This window comes from Bufo gargarizans, chromosome 8 (genome assembly GCF_014858855.1).
Source record: "Bufo gargarizans isolate SCDJY-AF-19 chromosome 8, ASM1485885v1, whole genome shotgun sequence".
NCBI lineage: Eukaryota > Metazoa > Chordata > Amphibia > Anura > Bufonidae > Bufo > Bufo gargarizans.
The window spans coordinates 191,666,043-191,689,256 of NC_058087.1; the positions used below are offsets into that span (position 1 = coordinate 191,666,043).

At 45.0% G+C, this 23,214-nt stretch overlaps 1 protein-coding gene across 2 annotated transcripts in view; it reads left to right on the plus strand.

Moving 5' to 3' along the window:
• Positions 1 to 414: 414 nt before the first annotated feature.
• Positions 415 to 23,214, plus strand: part of LOC122945654 — a 62,664-nt gene continuing 39,864 nt past the window's right edge. Inside the window, exons 1-6 of one of the 2 annotated variants that reach the window (XM_044304788.1) lie at positions 415 to 512; positions 8,164 to 8,508; positions 8,797 to 9,090; positions 15,188 to 15,292; positions 21,801 to 22,178; positions 22,376 to 22,681. In XM_044304788.1, the coding sequence (XP_044160723.1) occupies positions 467 to 512; positions 8,164 to 8,508; positions 8,797 to 9,090; positions 15,188 to 15,292; positions 21,801 to 22,178; positions 22,376 to 22,681 (1,474 nt within the window). In that variant the 5' untranslated portion in view covers positions 415 to 466. The remainder of the gene's footprint in view (positions 513 to 8,163; positions 8,509 to 8,796; positions 9,091 to 15,187; positions 15,293 to 21,800; positions 22,179 to 22,375; positions 22,682 to 23,214) is intronic. The other variant, XM_044304789.1, reaches the window with a different exon arrangement.

Genomic DNA, 23,214 nt, shown 5'->3' on the forward strand with positions numbered 1-23,214 from the left:
CAAAAGAAAGACACACAAATGAAATATGCCTGTCTAATTTTATGGCCAAAAACAGGCGCACTTGATAAATGACCCCCAGTGTTTGGTCAGTGATTTTAAGCTCTAAACACTGAACAGGTGCAGATCTTTCCCTTATTCCCCTATCTTTGTGGAGGCTCCAATCCTGGTTTTGGCGCACAATCACTGATGTGTGAATAAGGCATAAAACTATGCAAAGTACTGACAGCTAATCCACTACGCACTCTAAAAAACAGGCGAGTGTGATAAATGACCTCCTTTATCTGATGATGCTTGCTGCGGTTGTACAGGAGTACATCAGGCTTTTAGCTTGCATCCATGGCTAGTGACAAGAGCCGTGACTACACGGTATAATCTTCTGCAGCTCCCTCCCTCCCTCCTGAAGGAAAAATGAAAGTGAAAATAGAAATCAGACATTACGGGGCTAAATAAATCCTTGGATTGTGAAATGGCGGAGCTCAGAGCTTTGTTCCTGCTCTCACTGTGCCGTACATGTAAGTATAGCAGATGCACTGTCCATATGGATAGCTGGAGCAGGGTCCTGACACTTACTTTCGCTTCTATTGATTTCTCCTCGTGTATAGCAGGAGCTTGCAGTTTTTGCCTCCATAGCTGCAACGCCAGCATTCCCTAGTCCCAGAAATGTAACCTTTGCAAGCAGGGGTGTAGCTAAAGGATCATGGGCCCTGGTGCAAGAGTTCAGCTTGGGCCCCCCTTCCTTCAGTGCTTTATGGCCAGGGGCAGGGAAGCACATAGCCTTTGTGCTGCCTAAGGCAAACATTGAAACGGCACCCCCCTGTACAAATTCTTGACATTACCCCTTTCCCTCAAGCCAGAGGTGTAACTTGAACAGCATGCACTTTCTATAATACTGGTGTCTTCTTAGGTGGCATAAAGGTCTTTGGGCCCCCTCAGGCTCCTGGGCCCGGTAGCGGCTGCTACCTCTGCACCCCCTATAGCTACACCCCTGTTTGCAAGATATACACTGCCTGTCCCAAAAAAAAGTTGCCATCTGGATTTAACTAAGCAGATAGTTCTGAGCCTCCTATTGGATAATTATTGCACGGGCAATTTTATTTCAGCTGGCAACAAGTTATTTACCCCGACTGGTGCAATGAGTCGCTTCTCATTTCTTAAACAACCATGTCGAAAGACGCATCTCGTGGTCGTGGAAAAGATGTCAGTCTGTTTGAGAAGGGTCAAATCATTGGCATGCATCAAGCAGAGAAAACATCTAAGGAGATTGCAGAAACTACTAAAATTGGGTTAAGAACTGTCCAACGCATTATTAAAAACTGGAAGGATAGTGGGGACCCATCGTATTCCAGGAAGAAATGTGTCAGGAAAAAATCCTGAATGATAGTGATCGGCGATCATTTAAACGTTTGAAATCAAATTGAATAAAAACAACAGTAGAACTCAGGGCTATGTTTAAAGGGCTTCTGTCACCCCCCAAAACTCATTTTTCATTTTTGGGCATATTAAAATCCTTATTGGACGACTATTCCCTTGTTCTGTGACTCCGTTTAATTAAAAATAGATCTTTTAAAATATGCAAATGATTTCACTGCAAGCAAGTTGGGCGTCTACTAAAAAAAATGCCCCCTCCTCCAGTTGATTGGCCAGCGAGCGCTCTCCTCCTCCGGCTGGCCCTGTCAGCATTTCAAATCCTGTGCCTGCACCTTACGTGTCTTCATTCGGCGCAGGTGCTATGAGAGAAGGATGCTCGCTTCCTCAGCACTTCCTCAGTGCGCCTGCGCCGAATGAAGACACGTAAGGTGCAGGCACGGGATGATGTCTTCTCTTTCAGGTTTAGAGGTGACGTCATCGGCGCAGGCGCACTGAGGGAGTGCTGAGGAAGCGAGTGTCCTTCTCTCAGAGCGCCTGCGCCGAATGAAGACATGTAAGGTGCAGGTGCGGGATTTGAAATGCTGACAGGGCCAGCCGGAGGAGGAGAGCGCTCGCTGGCCCTGTCAATCAACTGGAGGAGGGGACGTTTTTTTAAAAGGAGGATGCGGCGGCTACCAGCACACAGGTGCTGTCCATATTAAAAGCAGACAGCACCTACTGGGGCACATTTACTAAAGCGTCTGCACCACTTTTTTGTTGTATTCTCTCCTTGATACCCATGTAGTTTTATTTAGTATTCGCACAATTAATTAACATTGCGCCTGTTTTGTTGTGTTTTGCATCACCTGCGCACCACTTTCTTATTTTACGACAAATAGGTATAGAACTGCAGCAGAAAAGACACGACCCCTGAGCTGTCAGCTTGATATAAATCTAGCAGAGTATTGAACGTGGAGATCTCTGGATCCCTGTGAGGTAGAGGGCTGGTTCTAGCTTTCTTAGGCTACTTTTTACATCTGTGTTTTGGTTTCAGGTTTTGAGATCCAGCAGAGGATCTCAAAACCTGACCAAAACAGATCCGTTTTGATTACACATCAGTATGCATCCGTTCCGTTAGGAGGCAGTTGTGTGAATTCAAAACGAAACAAACCGGATCTGACACCATTGACTTACACTGTTTTTAGTGACGAATCCGTTTGTTCTGTTTCGATGACCGGACACAAAGGAATGGAAGTATCCTGATGCATACTGAACAAGCATTCTTCTTTCAGAATGCATGGGGACAAAAACAGAACCGATCCTCTGCCGGATCTCAAAACCAGGATGCCAAAATGCAGATGAGAAAGTAGCCTTAGAAAAGTATTGTCATGTACTATATGATGTCTGATTTTTCAGGTTTTACATTAATCATGGGGAGCCCCTTTAACACTTAGTTAAATGCAAAAGCACAAGCCCGTCTGACTTACTAATAAACACAATTAGCAATGAGAAAATATGGATTTCTGTATTTGAACGTCTGGCAATAAGTTTTCATTATCTCATCATTGATGTGGAAAAGTCTCAGCAAATAAATTTCTGTCCACATGAGTAGACCCGCCATGGGGTAGAAGCTCACAGCTTAGGTTATACAAGCAGGGGTCAGTCCTAGAAATGTGGACATCACACCAACCTTTTTCCCGAATGCTCATGTATTTTATTGTGATTGGCCTGCTACTAGTGCAACACGCCAGACCTGCAGGGTATAGACGAAGTGAGGTCACAGTTATGGGCAATCGAGGGTACTCACTATATTTGAAGAACCCTGGGCAGGCGCGTGGCAGTGAAGGAGAGGTAGACACAGTTCCTCTGGGGCACGCTCTGTAGATAGGGACCAGGCCTGATGGTAGTTGAGGTGCCCTGGATGTTACAGGTATTTTGTGTGCCTGGGGCAAGGTCCCTGTGGTATTCGTGACACCAGTGCCTTTGGACGGTGGCACGCCGGTTGGTGGTTGGAATGATGAAGGTACACAAGCATGCAGTGAACCAAACGTAAACTTTACTGGACAATCCAACTTTGTACAGCAGGTGTAGCACAGTCTTCAGATTACAGTTCCACAAAGGGGCTTATTCACAAATACGGCAGGCAATAGTCATGCAAGATACGCTGAGGGTAAACTTTACAAGCACTAGGCAGCAGGTTGTACCTTTCACAGAATCAATGTACAGTGTCCTTTCTAGAACTCCTGCTCTGGCTTTATATCTCCCAAGGCCCGGATGCCTATAAGGGTGGCTTAAATCCTTGGTTACCTCCTTCCTCAGGTATTATACTGCTTGCTATGATTCCTAAGATCCTCTGCGCATCAGGGTCACTTTGCTTACCCTGGGTCGCCTCCTCCTATCAGGTGGATAACTGTTGGTTTCTCCCAGGAGGTTGAATCCTGCAACTGGGGTATCTCTTCAGAGCTAACTTAGGCTCTCTTGTTCTCAGGCAGGCTGGAGCTTCTCAACAGCCTCCTGGACATCACTAGCAGCCAGGGCTATCCAGCTGCATGTCAGGAGCAGGCTTCTTAACCTCTGTCATCTCAGACTCCTGACTCTGCACTAACTCTCCATGTCTAGGCCTGGACATTTATACTAGGGGCTCCCTATCTCCCTCTAGTGTCTGGGATGTCTAACTACACCCAACTAGGCCTGCTGCTGCATTAGACAGGGGTACATTGCATATAACAACACATTAAAACATACATTAAATGCAGAATTAAATATGACAGCTCTGTTCCTTGTGAGTAGGAGTAACGCGCACACCAATTGACCCTTGTGTAGTGCCCACCCATACCTAGTGGGACACTACATACCCCCACGCTATAACGTTGCCCGTCCTCGGCGCAACATGGAGGGTACCTGCACAGCTGGATACTGCACCTGTAAAGAGGACGATAAAGCAAAGCAGGAAAACACATCTACATTTGCAAAATATACATTATATGTATACATCAGGCAGTTCCACTGGATTAAGAGCAAGTAATGGTGAAAAGGGGCGTCGTTCTCTTCTCTCAGGATAAAACAATGGGAACAGGGGCGCTGACCTGGCACAGCATAACAATAAATACCAGGATAGTCCATAATAATTTCTTTAAGTGCAAATTGTCCATGATAGAACAGTTGTAGTCCATGGAAAATGTAAAACATTAAATAACAGTTCTTGGAGGCTCAAAGCATTTAAAATGAGTCCGTACCCAGGTTCTTTTCTTTTTGTTCAATCCACAGCTAAGTAGAGATATGGGACATTAGAAAGCATAGCAAGAATCACAGAGGCTCGCACGAGGTGAAGTCCATCTCTGGGCACAATACTTTAAAATAGTAGCAAAATCTCAGAGGCTCATGTGCTTTTGAGTCTATCCCTGGGCCCAATTCCTTTAAATTCCAGTTGCATAATAAAATGACAGCACATAAAATAGTCCACATTATTTAAATGGCATACACATCAAAGTAGTGCTGTAATACCCTTAATCAACCTGAAAAGGGGGTTAAAGGGTTAAAAGGTGCAACATGAAAACAAGCACAACTGAGTTTTCACTCTGAGAAAGCAGGCAGGAGGTCCTGTAAACAAGATGGCCTTGCTGCACGTGGTATTTCAGTGGCTTGCCGCCTCCACTGAGCCGTGTGTAACTGGCAGCAGCAACAGAGGGCCAAAACAACGAAGGACTCCTGTCCTGAATGGGTTAACTCTTCTTTAGGATCCCTTGGCAAAATAAAGCAAACATCAAGGGCCTAGCAGGCCAATTCACTGGGGCAAGTCATATCCACTTTGCATTTCAGTGGTGCTCCCTGGCTCCATTTGTATATTGGGCCTGTATTGCGATTCAACAGATGGGTGTGCCCACAACACCGTATTGGGGGGCAACTGTAACATAAACGGACCCCTAATAGGTATAGGCCCCACAGGCCTAGGGGTAATCAAAGTCGCTGACCTCACCGGAGCAGGCATAACAATCGTGGGCTGCTGCACTGGCTTGGGTACCGCTGCTGCAAGCGGTCCGGTGGGTTCTGGAACGACTGGCTCTGTGCGCCGGTGCACAGCGTATGAGGATCCCACCACAGGTGCCGGTACTAAGGAGGGACGACTGGCAGGGACAGGTACTCTCACCTTAGACCCGGAGACGTCCGAGTCCTTACGTCTTCTTTCTTGTAGGTCAGGTGGAGTCCGGATCCTGGCGGAGGCAGCCTGACGTAGCTCCCGTAGCTTTAGCTCCAGCCGCACGATCTGGTCGTCCAGGCTTTCGGAGTCGGGATCGCTGGTCTCCGCTGTCGCCGTCGGCACTTGGAAGGTGGGTGGTTCGTCCTGCGCAGCCGCTGCAGGCTCAGGTGAGGCGTCCGCTTTCCTCCCTCTGCGGATATTCTCCAGGGCAGCTCTGAATCTCTCTGCATCCTGAAGCTCACGGACAGTTTTCTCCCTGCGAGGCAACTCAGGTGAGGGCCATGGGCTAACCCTCTTCTCTACCACTGTCGGCTGCCAAAATACGTTCGGGCCAATGAAGGAGCCCCTTTCTTGGAAAGCATGATGGGCCGGTTCTGGAGAGCACATAGGTTCTTGCTCGCAGCCAGGGTGGTCCTCATCAAGGTCCCAGTCCTCTGTCTTCTTCTTAGGACGAGACACGGCAGTGGCGTAGGGGCCTCGCAGGCCCTCAGCAGGGGTAAATTCAACCTCCTCTCCCTCACGGAGGTTGTGTAGACGTTCTGGGAGGTAGTTCCGCTTGACGGACCTCCTGTTGACATATAAGTCTCGTCCAGTCAGGTAGTCTTTTATAAAACCGAAGCCTCGGTCCTTGTCAAAGGCCACAACCAACCCCATTCTCCTTTCCAGGCGGGGTTGTGTGTCGGTGTGGCACTCGTGAACGGTCTTTGCCAGTTCCTCGTAGTAAATTTTGGTTTTAGTCGTTTTCTTTATTGCGGCCTCCCGGATCTCTGCCATTAGAGCTGACCACTTGAACGAGGGCTGGAAGAAGTCTCTCCAGGAGCCATAGTAGGTCTCCGGTTGCGTCCTCGGTGGCGGGCAGGCGGGTCTCTCCGGTCCCGGAGAGTAGACCGGTGGAGCGTCCTCTTGCTCAACACCAGTCACATTCATCGTTAATAAATCAGGCGCGGACATATCAGCAGGAAAGTCCTCACTCCTCAACATGCTCGATCCTTCTCTGGAGAGCGACAGGGTGGCGCCAATAAGTTCAGACAGATCCTCCCATTGCACTGGGAGGCCGCCCCCCAGGTACTCCAGTATGGGGGAGGCGGAGTCCATCACAGCAGACATGCAAATGTCCAGACAGGGCGGTGGCGCCAGCATACAGCCTTCCCGCACTTTTAGCAGAAGGCGCCAATTTTTACCGCCAATTTAAGATGAAGATGACGCAGCAAACAATTTCAATCCAGCTAAGCGGCCATCTTTGAGCAAAATAGCTGTCTATTCACTGACAGCAAGCAGTGGCTTAAATAAGTAGAAAACAGTCCTCACAATGCTATTTTCACACCGCAATCATTACAGTTTACTTTGGCCCAGCAATTTTCAATAAAACAATTGGGGCATGTCACTTTAAGACAATTTTTAGCACACAGTTTTTAAATCCACTATGGCGCAGGAATATTCGGATCCTGTTTGTGACGCCAATTTATGCAACACGCCAGACCTGCAGGGTATAGACGAAGTGAGGTCACAGTTATGGGCAATCGAGGGTACTCACTATATTTGAAGAACCCTGGGCAGGCGCGTGGCAGTGAAGGAGAGGTAGACACAGTTCCTCTGGGGCACCCTCTGTAGATAGGGACCAGGCCTGATGGTAGTTGAGGTGCCCTGGATGTTACAGGTATTTTGTGTGCCTGGGGCAAGGTCCCTGTGGTATTCGTGACGCCAGTGCCTTTGGACAGTGGCACGCCGGTTGGTGGTTGGAATGATGAAGGTACACGAGTATGCAGTGAACCAAACGTAAACTTTACTGGACAATCCAACTTTGTACAGCAGGTGTAGTACAGTCTTCAGATTACAGTTCCACAAAGGGGCTTATTCACAAATACGGCAGGCAATAGTCATGCAAGATACGCTGAGGGTAAACTTTACAAGCACTAGGCAGCAGGTTGTACCTTTCACAGAATCAATGTACAGTGTCCTTTCTAGAACTCCTGCTCTGGCTTTATATCTCCCAAGGCCCGGATGCCTATAAGGGTGGCTAAAATCCTTGGTTACTTTCTTCCTCAGGTATTATACTGCTTGCTATGATTCCTAAGATCCTCTGCCCATCAGGGTCACTTTGCTTACCCTGGGTCGCCTCCTCCTATCAGGTGGATAACTGTCGGCTTCTCCCAGGAGGTTGAATCCTGCAACTGGGGTGTCTCTTCAGAGCTAACTTAGGCTCTCTTGTTCTCAGGCAGGCTGGAGCTTCTCAACAGCCTCCTGGACATCACTAGCAGCCAGGGCTATCCAGCTGCATGTCAGGAGCAGGCTTTCTAACCTCTGTCATCTCAGACTCCTGACTCTACACTAACTCCCTGTCTGGCCTGGACATTTATACTAGGGGCTCCCTATCTCCCTCTAGTGTCTGGGATGTCTAACCACACCCAACTAGACCTGCTACTGCATGATACAGGGGTACATTGCATATAACAACACATGAGAACATACATTAAATGCAGAATTAAATATGACATCTCTGTTCCTTGTGAGTAGAAGTAACGCGCACACCAATTGACCCTTGTGTAGTGCCCACCCATACCTAGTGGGACACTACACTAGTGCCCTAAAAATCCTACATAATGCTGTCTGTTTTTCAGTGTTAACGTCTGCTGGATCCGCCTTGGAAGTCTTTGCTCCTTCTTCCCGAAAAGCAGAGCTGGGAACTAATGTCATGATACCTTGTATGTTCAAGGTGCGCAGCAGTACAATAAACCGTCAGTATCTTGCTGTTTTGTGGGAATTTCAGGGAACTGGAATTGTAAAGTACAACAACAAGGGGCTTCACATTCAGCCAAGGATGCATTTTGATGACAAGAACATTGCAGAAGGAGCAGCTGATTTATACATCGATAATATCTCTATCAGTGACATCGGGATCTATAGGTGCACCATAATCTACGGCCCTGATATCATTCACAAGGACATTGATCTGCTAGTTTATGGTAAGTTTACAGCAGTGACTGATCATCCCTAAAAACTGCATAAAACATTGTCCCCATCCCAAAGGGATACACCATCGACTACAGCTGAGCTATGGAAGCAGCTGACCACATACTGGAAGTGTTTTAACCCCTTCCATGATGTAATCTGCACTAGAATATGTCTGATTGATAACATGATATTAAGCATCAGGCCTCAATCTATTTCCATTTATTTCTGTCTCCACATGGTTCCACACAGGGTAGTGCACAACATCACAATGATTACACATTTTTATTATTTTCTCACAGCTCGTCCGTCCATCTCAGCCCTTGAGAAGATGAATGTGGGTGATGAGCAGGAGAAGATCTTGTGCTTGGTGACTGGGTTTTACCCTGAACGGATCACTGTGCAGTTGATAAAGGATGGGACGGTCATGAGCGGCTCTGTTGTATCCTCTCTTCACAAGAATAATGATAACACTTTCTCCATCAATAGCTCAGTGATATTACCATCCACAGAAAAACCCAAATCCCTCTCATGTAAAGTCCAACACGATTCTCTCACGGCAGATATGCAACAAGACATCCGGCTCGTGTATAACGGTGAGATTCTTACACTAAGACCTTTTTTCATTCAATTAATATTATTTTACTTTTGTGGCCAGGGCAATATTCACACTTGAAATACTCAATACCTGAATTGTGAAATCACATTATACCCCCATAGTCATATCTGTTTTGAAAATAGACATCTTGGGGCAGATTTATGAAAGTGTCACCACCTGTTGTGTAAAAAGCCAGTTTGCGACTGTCTTATGTTTTTTAGTCTCACTTACCAACTGTTTTTGCACTTGTTTTGGAGGCATTTGCACCTATTTTGAGTTTTAAGACAATTTCAAACATTTTCAAACTTTTGTGTCTAATTTCCGTCCTATTTATATAGGTGCTCCTCAGTTTGTGCCAGATTTTGTTGTAAAAACAGTCTAATTTCTACTCCACTCCGGGGCAGGCATACTTTTCTGTCTCTGTTATGAGTGGTAAGTTGCACCACAATTTGTCAACTTTCATGGAAACATGCTCCAAAATGCAGCTCACTTACTATTTAGATGTACAAAATCAAATTATTAACTAGATAACTAATTAAGACCACCTGAATCTTGTAGCAAATTGGAAGATGATCAATCTAAAACTTAACTTTAAATTGATATACAGTTAGAAAAATAGGTCCCAATATATGGATACTAAGATAATTAATATATTTAACTGTATATCAATTAAAAGTTACGTTTTAGATTGATCATCGTACTATTTAGACCAGTTTAGTGAATTTGAATGTCTTACAAGAAATAACCACTAGGGGGGTCAGTTATATAGACTGGCATTATGGACGCCGTTCTTAATAAATCGCGAGCGCTGTCGATGGATCGCCGAAGTTATGTAGAGGCGCAGGCACTGTGCTGTGGCAACATAATGGAAAGGATTCAGATGCGCATGCCAGTCCTGATTGTATTTTAAAGCAGTTCTGAGCGCTGACAGCAGGGAATGGGGGGCAGTAGGAAAAAAAAAATGATCTGGCCTCCTTATCTGCAGGACTACTCCTATATAGCTATAGAAAATTGTCCAAAATCTGGGTGGCCGATTCCCTTTAAGGACAGATATGACTTCTCTTTTTTCAATCCACTCATGGTATTGGCCTCCAAAATTGCATTAAAAAAAGGCACACATGCGGCCGTACCCTTCAGGTTCCATACACTGAGTGGTCATTCATGTAGGTGAATACTATTTGCTGGGCTGCACCTCTACCATGGTGTAAAGCGATCACAGGCACCAGCGACTAAACGACCAAACGTTGTAGCAGACAACTAGCAGTTAAATGAAACGATTATCGTGCATTTCATTAATGACAACTGATGATTGTACTTGTTCCCAGTAACAATTTCACAGACGTTGCGCGAGCTTTTTGGTCAGATCGCTCAATCGCTAGAAACATTTTCATTTTATTTTCCCTGTTGCTGTAGGCACTGTACTAAAGTGAACTTTGTAAAAAAATAACATGGAGGAGAATAATCCTGCCGATCATATGTACCTATGTGCACCGATATTCTGCCCAGTAACAAACACCACTACGATGACAGCTTGTCGATCGCCACTTGTGACCTGCAAACATATGCAGCATTAATATCAGGACGAATGACCGGTAGTACGATCCTATGTCCCTATACAGTTTGGCTGCACATCCTTTGTTTACACAGGGTGATGTACCACTTAAAGGGAACCTGTCACCAGGATTTTGGGTATAGAGCTGAGGACATGGGTTGCTAGATCACCGCTAGCACATCTGCAATACCCAGTTCCCATAGCTCTGTGTGCTTTTATTGTGTAAAAAAACCGATTTGATACATATGCAAATTAACCTGAGATGAGTCCTGTACACGACATGAGTCAGGGACAGGACTCATCTCGGGTTAATTTGCATATGTATCAAATCGTTTTTTTTACACAATAAAAGCACACAGAGCTATGGGACTGGGTATTGCAGATGTGCTAGCGGCCATCTAGCAGCCCATGTCCTCAGCTCTATACACAAAATCCCGGTGACAGGTTCCCTTTAAAAACAAAATTTTTTAATAGTGCATACAAGATGTGGTCCCCTGGCAGACAAGAGGATGTTGGGTGATCTGCACCATGTTTACTTGGGTCGATGACCTGGTTCGTTCCCAGTCATCAGCCCATGTAAAAGGCCTTTACCTTAGGTGCATCTTCCCTTTTGTAGCATCAGGGTCCTGAAATTGGTCTTAAAGTGGTTGTCTCATCTCCTCCTGCTTGTTACTAAGGCCCCGACCAAGTTGGGCAGGCCGTCTCACCGGTGTTTCAGTAGCTCCAATTGCAGTGCATATGAGCAATGGAATCAGCGTAGTATAGCTAGCTATGCCTCCATCCAAGATGAGCATCACCACAATCCATACTCCTGCTGTACCCTGCCTCTTTGTGCCTGCAGTTACTATGACTTGACTGCTGACACAGAATGCTTCAGATTATATTATATTACATTAAGTAAAGTTTATTTGCTATCTTCGAATGGGTCAAGGATTTGACCTTATTCGTGAGGAAACTTAAATGGAAAAAATTCTTTGCTACACATAATCAACAACAGTGCAATGAATTGGGTGTGGACATAAATGACCTGCCGGATATCCAACTACTGGCATCCCTTATGGAGGAAGGGAGTAGGGAGATTGGTGAGGGTCCATTTACGGACCTCAAATTGTCCTCTACTAAAAACCCGCCCCTTAGTGATGGCACACCACCTGACATTTTTCTCAAGGTCGTCACAGACCAACTGAGAAAGCTCGACACATTGAAGGGGACTGAGTCCAATCTCCGGAAAAGGGAGATTGAGGCCCTAATTTCACTGGAACGCGACAACTCCCTTGTCATTAAACCATCGGACAAGGGAGGGAATATTGTCGTAATGAACTGTGACCAATATAAGATCATGTGTCTGAACATTCTCAGTGATAAATCATGTTATCGTGTGCTGGAATCAAATCCTACTGAGATGTTCAGGAGGCAATTGAAGGACCTCTTGGACACAGCACACGATCATGCCCTTATCAGTAGATCTGAATTTGAGTTTTTGTTTCCCAAACATCCCCAGATCCCTTGTTTCTATGGGTTACCCAAGGTGCACAAGGGACTTACCCCCTTAAAGGGACGTCCTATTGTGTCAGGGACTGGGAGTTTGACACATCCAATCAGTACATACGTGGATAGGATTTTACGACCATTTGCGGTGTCCCTATCCTCGTATGTACGTGATTCTATGGATGTAATCAAAAAATTGGAAGGAATACATCTTGGTGAGAACGTTATGCTGGCCAGCCTGGATGTTGAGGCCTTGTACAGCTCCATACCCCATGATAGGGGGTGTGGAGTTGTGGCCTCGTTCCTTAGTCAACGTGGCACCCATTGCTGGCAGCATAACGAATTTATTCTTGAACTAATGAAATTTATCCTTGAGCACAACTGTTTTATCTTTGATCATCGCATGTACCACCAGCTCAGGGGAGTGGCGATGGGGAGCCCCTGTGCCCCGACCTTCGCCAATCTCTACCTGGGCTGGTGGGAACGTGAAGTTGTGTTCGCGGATAATCAGAGATGGGCTGACCACATTAATTTGTGGTTACGCTTCATCGATGATGTATTGATTTTATGGTCTGGGAGTGTTGAGGACTTCAATCGGTTTGTTTCAGACCTGAACATAAACACTATGGGATTATTTTTTACATCAGAGATCCAGGAATCTCAAATCAACTTTCTGGATTTAACCATCTTCAGGGACAGGATGGGCAATATTGGCACACGGCTGTTCCGCAAGGAGACTGCAACAAACAGCCTCCTTAGTTGGGACAGTTGCCACCCCCTGCCCCTGAAGAGGGGAATTCCAAAAGGGCAATACCTTCGGGTAAGGCGTAACTGCTCCAGTATGTCGGATTTCAGAACGGCATCCAGTGATCTACGAACCAGATTTAGGAGTAGGGGGTACCCACAACATGTACTAACTAAAGCGTACCAGCATTCACTGGCACAAAACCGGGATGCCCTCCTTACCCCTAGGTCGGGATCGGCTGGAATGGACCAGTTGCGCATCATAGCCACATATGATGAAGCACACAACACAGTGCGTGACTTGCTGACGACCTACTGGGGTATTCTTAAATCAGACCCAGATATTGGGGATATGATAGGCGATGTACCTCTAATCACGTACAGACGTGGACGTAGTTTGAGAGATCGCCTGGTGCACAGCTTTTTTCAGGGCCCGACTACATCCACATAGCTGAGTACCAACCTCAAAGGGACCTTCCGCTGTGGCAGCTGCGTGGCTTGCCCTGCAATCCAGACTGGCGCTACATTTATCTGTAGCGTCACTGAACAGAGATTTACTATCAGATCATTTGTCAATTGCAAAACAAGAGGCCTGGTATATTTGGCCACTTGTGTTTGCGGAAAGCAATATGTGGGTAAAACCACAAGAGAATTCCGTAGAAGAATAGCAGAACATCTAAATGACATCCGCAAAGGGGCGGATACCCCGATTGCTAGACACATATCGACCATGCACAACGGTGATGTGGATGTCATCAAATTTCAGGCTGTGGAGGTGGTCAGAAGAGCGCCAAGAGGAGGCGACTTTGATAGGCGGTTATTGCAAAAAGAGACACAGTGGATTTACCGCCTATGTGCGCTCCAGCCCCAGGGACTAAATGAGTATAATTCCTTTGTGTGTTTTCTCTAGATCCCTGGAGCTGAGGTGCAACGGGGGAACATTAGGGGTGATGACATACTGCCCACGATCCGTGTGTCTCAGCGGCATGGACTACTAATGACTCTATGTCATTAGATCACCTAGGCAATTGAGGGGGCTAGGAGATACCAGGGGTGTGATAGTGTAATTATTGGTTGTGGATTACTTATACCACATTATACCATACACTGCCCCTTTAAATCAGCCTGATCACAGTATTGCCGTCTAGTAAAAATGCTGCTGGGTCCTTCCTGACCCTCCTGTATTGTCTCCACCACCACCGATTGATGTCCTCAATTAATTAAATAAAAAAAAAAATAAAAAAAAAAAAAAAATAAAAAAAAAAATACAATGTAGTTCATACCACTTCATGATCCCTGTCCCGATCGGAGCTATACAAACGTTGCCAGGGTAGTAAGTCGCCGTATATATTTACTCTAACTTTAATGTAGAATGTTATTACATTCATCTGGGCCGGTCTCATCGAGGGGGCGGCACAATGGGGGCGGGATGGATGATGCGGCGATGCCGTGCCTCCTGCGTCCTCATTGGCCGTTCTGCAGGCGGGGCTCAGTTGAGGGGAGGAGGACTCTCCTCATATTCTGTGCACCTGAGCGGCTGCGTTCGGCCACCTCGTACTTACAGCTGCAGCCTCTGTAATGGAGGCTCAGCAGCTTTGAATATTTATCCTGCGAACCACAGATACACGCTCCTGACGAGCCTTATGGCGAAACGCGTTGAGTGTGGTGTGGGGATGAATCAATGTTCATTTGTATCTGCTTTGCGCTCACACTGCAGTTGAGGTCTGCGGTTCTCAGCCCTCTGCAGTTAGATGAGCAACAGCAATCCAGATCTGCCTGTTTCACCCAGCTTAGCTTAGATCCAGTGATTCGTGTCTGCAGGGCCGATTCTTAGACATCCGTTTCACATGAACGGATGGATTCAATTGAGATCGGCTTCTGCAGGCAGATGTTTATCACTGGATTAGTCTATCCATAACTTTAGTCGAGGGATCCATGAGCTGGTAGTGATTCAGAGCACACTGACCGCACCTTAGTGCTTACTTCTGTGGAATCAATTAGCATGGCCCCATGGCCCTCTGCTTTCACTTGCAGTATAGCACTAGCCTGCGGCATTTCTAGTGACCCCATCCGCAGCTGCAATTACCGTGTATGCGGCTTATAGGTCCTCATATCGACCCTATACTGAATGGATGGTGTCCTAGAATTTTAATATAGGTTAGTCCCCCTTCCCTTTTGTTTTTCTGATTAATAAAGTAACAGTTTTAACAGAAATGTAGCGTTCCAAACGACAGTGATTTGATTTTGATAGGTGGAACGTATACCATATATCAGTTATACCAGTGAAATTTTATTTGCTATCTCCCTGCAGAAGATGGCGGTGGTAACACAGGCCTGGTGGTGGGTGCGATCTCTGGAGCAGTCATATTGATCGTGTTACTGACCATTGCCGCCATTTTATACAAGAAGAAATCAGGTATGTTACAGCGATGTCATGGTGAATGTAAAGTGTATGGGGAGTGTCTTGAACCTGCCGGCCTGGTTACTGTAGATGTGATCATTTTTGTAACTACAAATTTTTTGTGAATTTGTGATATGTTTATCAGATCGGTTTTATTACTTCTATTACTTTACAATGGGAGATATTGTACAAACTGCTCGTAAACAACCTGCGACCTGACTGCTGCTCTTCTATATTTCCAGCAGAAGTCATTCTGTAAATAGTTTACTAGGGGATGGTAGGTTTAGTAGTTTTATGATAAAGGGAGTATGGATAGGGTGAGGAGCTAATGATTACCCTTCTCAAGTAATTTAGCACCCCAAATCCGACCTCCATAAATTCATAGGGGGAGAGTTATCAGGACTGGCGCTTTCTCTGCCTGTCTTGATATCCCTTCGCACCTAACTTATGACAATGCGGAACAATCAAATAGAATAGATACATTTACCAATGGAGGAGAAAAAACAGGAACAACGGCAAAAAGATATAGGATTTTGATGGATGGAAAAAAAGAACGGATTACAATACTTGCCATAGGAAAAAGAGCTCCCGTCTTTTACGGAAGAAAAATGGAATGATGCCCTTAGAAGTTATATTAAGGTGTCGGAAAGGGCCTCACATAAAATCTCCCAGTTTTTTATAGTTCATAGGTTACATCGATCTCCTTGGGCGTTAAAGAAAATGGGAGTTAGAACTTCGGATAAGTGCCCAAAATGTAAGGGTGAGAAGGCGAATCTTATACATTGTTTTTGGAGATGTCCTAAACTTTTTATGTACTGGAAAGAGATTCTAGAGATTGCATCAGTATTTCTGGGAGTTCACGTTTTTGAAGACCCAGTAGTTTGCATTCTAGGGGCTACAGAACATCTTAAACTATATAAAGAGATACGATTGGTTTTACGTAAAGTACTATTTCAGGCTAGACTTCTCATACTTCGGAAATGGGTAAATGTAGATCCTCCCACAGTGAGACAGTGGCAAGAAGCAGTTGTTTATTTTATTTAACTGGAACGGGTGTCCGAAAGATATAGTGATAGAGCTGAAAAAAACTGACAAAATATGGAAAAAATTTTGTTGAACTAGGGTCGGATGTGTTTGTGTTTGTTGTTTTGTTTTTTTTCCACTCTCCCTTTCTCTCCCCAAAGGGTGGGGGGGGGGGGGGGAGTATCGGGGCTAAAATGTTATTATATGGTTGATTATTGTAATATGGACCCTTGGATGGTCTGATTTTGTATATGTTTTTTATATAACAGATAGTAAAAATGTAATTAAAAAAATACTTATGTCAATGCGTAAGACGATGTGTATCCTACTGCAGTCCTTGTGCCTAAGGCTACTTTCACACTTGCGTCAAAGTTTTCCGGTGTTGAGTTCCGTTCTCGGGGCTCAATACTGGAAAAAAACTGATCAGTTTTATCCTAATGCATTCTGAATGGAAAGCAATCCGTTCAGTATGCATCAGGATGTCTTCAGTTTAGTCCTTTCTCGGCATTCACTTCCATTGAAATGTATTAGTGCCGGATCCGGCATTAAAATATCCGCATTGACGGATCCGTTCTTCCAGTCTTCGCATGCGCAGACCTTTAAAGATGTGAAAATAATAAATGCCGTATCCGTTTTTCTGGATGACACCGGAGAGACGGATTCAGTATTTCAATGCATTTGTCAGACGGATCCAGATCCGGATCCGTCTACAAATGGGATCTGTTTGCATACAGATTGCCGGATTCGGCAGGCAGTTTCGGCGATGGAACTGCCTGCCGGAATCCAGCAACGCAAGTGTGAAAGTACCCTAACCAGAAATCAATGACATCCCAGAGCTGCCGTAGATTTCTATCTTCATTTACGGCAAAAAACTAGCACAAATGAAGATAAATTTGTCACTGTGTCTGGCCACACCCCCTTCACCACTGTTGCCACACCCTCTTTTAGAAAAGTGGCGAGGATGGCAAAAAAGTCTCGCCTACGACTTTTTAATGCCACTTTCAGGGGTAAAGGGAATGATAATTCTCCCCCATAGTTTCCAGATCTTGCACTGAAGAAGGCAATGATGCAGCCAGCACGGACCTCAGAGAACGTACCGGAATTCTGCAGCAGAAGAATATGCACCAATTGTGCAGAACTGTACTGTATAAGGGCTCATTCACACGACTGTGCCGTGTTTTCCGGTCCGCAAAATGGAAGGGACGGGCCATTATAGAAATGCCTATTCTTGTCCATAAAACGGACAAGAATAGGACATGACTTATAATTTTTGCGGGGCCACAGAATGGAGCAATGGATGCGGACAGCACATGGAGTGCTGTCTGCATCTTTCGTGGCCCCATTGAAGTGAACCACGGTCGTGTGAATGAGCCCTTAGGCTGTATATGTGTTCTACACCAGCTGTTCTAGATACACGGTGAGCCTCTAGAGCAGAAAGGAACCGTTCACATGTCTCTGCCTCTATCGTGTAGATTTGTGATAGAAGTGAGTGTGAATGTCTTTTAAACAAACTTTCCCCCAGTCGCCTCCACAACAGCACACCTGAGATTGCGCCTCCCCTGTTAGGGACAGGAAAAACACATTCTGAGAAGTTAAAACCCCTCCCCTTCCTGCCTCCAGCCTCCACCTTGCGGGGCTCAGTTCTCTATATAGGTGCGAGTCCCAGCGGTGGGACCCGCACCTATAAGACTATGGGGGCATATCCTAGCGATATGCCCCCATTGTCCATGATGAGACAACCCCTTTAAGGCTAAATCAGGTGATGATAATTCCGTATTTGGATGACCTCCTCATCATACAGAATGTCAAATAAAATGTTCAGAGACAGTTACAGTTTATAATAGAGACTTTACAGGAAAGAGGATGGATCATCAATTTTCAATGTCCTCGTTAAACCAATCTACAAGGAAGAGTTTTCTGGGGATAGAACGCGATTCCTTATCCCAGAGATCCTTTCTACCAGAAGAAAAAGCATTCAAATTGAGCCGGAAAGCCAGAGAATTATCGGTAATAGGGAGAACGAAAATAAGACAGGTTATGAGGATATTAGGCCCCATGACATCTTGTATCCCAGCAGTACAGTTGGTGCAGGTACATACAAGAACACTGCAAGCCCTGATGCTACAAAATTGGAATGGATCACTCTCATCCCTAGACAGACCAATGATCTTGTCAACAAAAGTAAAGATGTCTCTCCCATGGTGGAAGAAAAAGGAGAATCTAACAATAGAAATATCTTGGAAGCAGGTACCGTTGGTAAAGATAACAACAGATGCCAGTGCTTGGGGATGGGGAGAGCATGTGAACCAGATGTTAGTACAGGGAATATGGACCCAGATTATAAGCAAAAGATTGTCCAATTATGGAGAACTCAGAGCAGGTTGGGAGACTCTGAAATGTGTCAAGACAGTCAGACAATATAACAGCTGTAGCCTTTATCAATCATCAAGGTGGCACAAGAAATCCTTTTCTTCTAGATCAAACAATGAAGATATTCAGATGGGCATGTTCCTTCACTTTCTGCAGTACATCTCAAGGGCTCGGAGAATACAGTGGCAGGTTATCTAAGTAGGAAGGCACTCCTGCCAGGAGAATGGACCTTATCTCAGCGAGTTTATCTATCTCTGACTGAGAAATGGGGAGTTCCAGAGGTGGACTTGTTCGCAAACAGGAACAACAGAATTCTATTCTGCTCCCTAAATCCTCAGGACAGGCCTCTGGCCGTACATGCAATGTCAATAACATGGAGGTTCCAGCTGACATATGCTTTCCCACCAATTCCAATGAACCTAAAGATCCTCAGGAAAATAAGAGAGGATCAGGCTTCAGTGATTCTAGTGGTACCCTACTGGCCAAAAAGGTTCACGGTGTTGGAATCCATGTGTGTTCAATCTCTGATGATATTACCAACATAAAAGGTTCTGTTAACAGAGGGCCCGGTGTCTCTCGGCCAGGATGCTGAAAGGGAGCTACTGAAGGCGAAAGGCCTCTTCAACAAGGTAGTTGACACTTTAGTCCTGAAACATAAACCCGCTACCAGATTTATCTACAGTAAAGTCTGGAGGAAATTTGCTTCTTATGGTGGTAATCATTTTTTCCATTAAGGAGATCAAGATTCCCATCCTCTTAGATTTTCTTCAGGAGGGGTTAAGACCAAATACGTTAAGAGTTCAGGTTGCAGCGCTTAGTGTTTTGGATTGCCCGATGATATATGGTGGAAAGGTTCTTTAAACAGGACCTTTTCACAAGGATACATGTATTGAAATTGTTATATTACCTTACAGTGTGGCCCCCAGTGATGTCTTTTAGTGTTTTTTTTTTTTAAAAGACCCCCCCCCTTTCATCCGCTGTGGCCCCCGTTTGTTTTTGCGCCTCATATGCTAATGAGGCAATTCGGTTAAACTAGACGGGACTTGAATTTGTCCCGGGCGCGGTTATCTTCTCCCTGGCTGCTTTTGCATCCAATCTTAGCCAGGGAGAAGGAGCTCAAGTTCTCGCGAGAATCGCAGCTCCTTCTCCCGCGAGAACTTGAGCTCCTTCTCCCTGGCTAAGAGCGGGGCGCTCTGATTGGATGCGCTCGCAGCCAGGGAGAAGATAACCATGCCCAGACCAAATTCAAGTCCCTGCCTAGTTGAACCGAATCGCTTCATTAGCAAAACAAACAGGGACCACAGCGGACGAAAGGGGGGGACCTTTGAAAAAAAAACAAAAAAACGGAAAGTCATCACTGGGGGCCGCACTGTAAGGTAATATAACTATTTCAATACATGTATCCTGGTGAAAGGTCCTCTTTAAACCAGCTGACAGAATAAATCCTACCTTTAGAAATTTGATACCTTCTGGAATCTTAGTTCCGACGGCTTTGATGTCTCCTCCTTTCAGGCCTATAGAGGAGTCATCGATTAAATTACTTACTATCAAAAACTTATTTTTTAGGGGCCATTTCTTCACCAAGGAGAGTTGTTAGTGAGATACAGGCATTGTCTACTACCTTTCCATATTTTCATGTTTTTGAGAACAATCTAGTATTCAAGCTAGAACCAGAGTTCTTACCTAAAGCATCAACATCTTTCCACTGTCACAAGATATAGCTATACCTTCCTTTTGCAACAGACCGAGGAATGAAAGGGAAAGACACTTCCATAACCTGGACGTTAGGAGAACCGTTCTGCATTACATACCGGTTACTAAGTTCTGGAGAAACGGTAGAAATCTGTTACGATTTGCAGGTCCAATTAGAGGTAGGAAAGCTGCAAGGAGTCCCATCTCCAGATGCATAAGACATCTTATTACGGAGGCATACAAGGCTAGAGGAAAAGAAGCTCCTACTCGGATAAAGACCTACTCTATAAGAGCAACGGCAGAAAAAGCTTCAGTTGAACAGATTTGCATTACAGACTAGATACATTGTCTGATCAGGACTGTGCCTTTGGTCACAAAGTCTAAAGCCTGTATTACACTGCCCGATTTTTGGGCAAATAATTGCTAACAAACGTTTGCATGAACTCTCATTAGCAATCATCTGGCAGTGTAATACTGCTGCCGATTGCCTGATAAATGAGCAAATGCTCGATCATCGGGCAATCCAAATCTTTTGACATGTTAAAAAAATTATAATTTGCAGGCGGCAGATCGTGGTGTCTAAAGTTACTGGCAAACCACTATGATGGCATAGTGATCGCTCCTCCCCATGCTGCAGAGGAGATCACTGCAGGTAATAGCAGCGGTCTCCTCCGCTAGCGAGCAGGATATTGCTGGGAAGCAACGCTTCCCTCCCGACACTTGTCTGCCACATTGTGCTGTGTAATACAGCCTTCACAGGCTGCTGTCCCTCCATAATATATCTTTGTTAGTTCTCACAGTGCTGTTGTGGAGACGACTGGGGGAAAAGTGTAATTATACTTACCGGTAATTGGGTTTCCTGGAAGTCTCCACTACAGCACTTGAATTTCTCTCCCTTCTCCCTTTCTATCTTTTATTTTTGTTCTCTTGTTGTTTCCAAGTTGGTTTGAGGTATAAACCTGGTTAATTAAAGATTGTGGTATAAGCATAAGCTGCTGTTGCTTCTTGGTAAAGCACTGAGAATAGACAGGATTATTTTTTCGATATATCATGGTGACATGTTGACATGTCAAAGGTTTTGACTGGTGGGGTCCGAGTGCTGAGACCACCGCCAGTTGCTATAATGAAGAGAGAGAAGCACTCACACAGAGAGCTCTATTTCCTCCCTGCAGGAGACAGGCTAAGTAGGAAGTCTATGAGCCTTTCTCAAATCTATCTCCTGCAGCCATGACAGAGAGAGTGCTATGTGTGAGCGCTTCTCTCTCCTAGTTCCAGTGGAGTTCTCACCAGTGGACTCCCACTGATCAACTTTTTTTGATATGTTGCTATGACATAGTAAGTATGTTTAAACTACAGGGACACTTCATGGGTTTAATACTGTATAAGTCAATGCTCGCCTTCAAACATCCAGTACAATTAAAATATCTGTTCTAAACAGGACCCTCAGACATTCTAGTATATAAAATTCATGGCACCAAAATGATCGACGGTGAGAGCACTACCCTGTATTGTACTGCTTGTAACTGTTCCCAAGAGACCCGGGTAAAATGGATCATCAAAAACAAAGACGGCGCAACCTGTGAGATCACTGAGAACGAACTGGGAAATAACGAGGAAGAGCAGCCGCTAATGTCCATGGAGTATAAGGCTTCAACGGAGAAGGTGGCCAGCCAAAAGAGGACATCTCTTCATGACATTACTACCAAACTGACCTTTATTTCTTCAGTATCCAGACATCTGGGGTCAACTGTGACCTGTAGGTTTATTACTGACAAGAAGTCTGAAGAGAAAACCCATGAGCTCAAAGACATTTGTGGTGAGAGATATTTATTTTATTTTATTATTTAAACTACCTCATTGCTTCCTACTTCTTGAGTTGACTTCAGTCTGCTTTAGATTAACCTGACCCTTAAGAGGATCCGTATTACTACAGAAAACATCCAGTCATGGTAACAGTTTTGGTTAGTACGAGTGCTGAAGGTGAGTTCAATATATTCTTTTTGTTTTCTGCAGCTAAACCTCAGTTCAGGGAGCCGGTACAATTCACCATTACCAGTCAAGGAGATGTCCAGCTGGCAGCCAGTTTAGACAAATTTTATCCCCAACCATTGCAGATTACCTGGGCATCTAAGAAAGGTCAGGCTCATGAGAAAATTCCATCAGAAGAGGAAGTCATGAAGAATCCTGATGCCACGTGTAACCTCACAAGTAAATGTACAGTTTCTGGAGAACTTTTCAAAGATCCAACATATAAAGTCACTGTTACTTGGAAACATGAATCCATGGATAACTCTCAAACCAAGGAGCTCTCTGCAAAAGGTAAAAACTTGGATATGTGTTGAGTTTTGAAATATCATTCTCTTTGCCTGATTTGTTGACCCTTGTAAATGGGCCCTTAGGCCATCTTCACACGGTCAGTATTTGTAAGTGAAAAACGGGAACGGGTCCGAAACCCAGAAGATATACAAATCTTTGCTTTATAAATTTTTTACATAGGATCCATTTCTGATTTTGACTTACAAATGCTGATGAGAAATACTGACCATGAGAAAGTTGCCATAGTCTGAAGCATTCCTGCTTTTCAGCAGTGGGAGGGTAGTTTTTATACCACAAGCCCTGGAGGACCTAGATTGTAAGCCCTCCTGGGCAGGGTCCTCCCTCCTTCTGTACCAGTTTGTAACTTGTCTTGTTCGTGATTATTGCAATTGTTTTGTATTATGTATGTATACCCCTCTTCATATGTATAGCGCAATGTAATGAAAGGCTCTTTAACCGCCTCCGGACCGCCTAACGCAGATGTGCGGTCCGGAGGCGGCAGCTCTGCGCAGAGTCACGCATATACGCGTCATCTC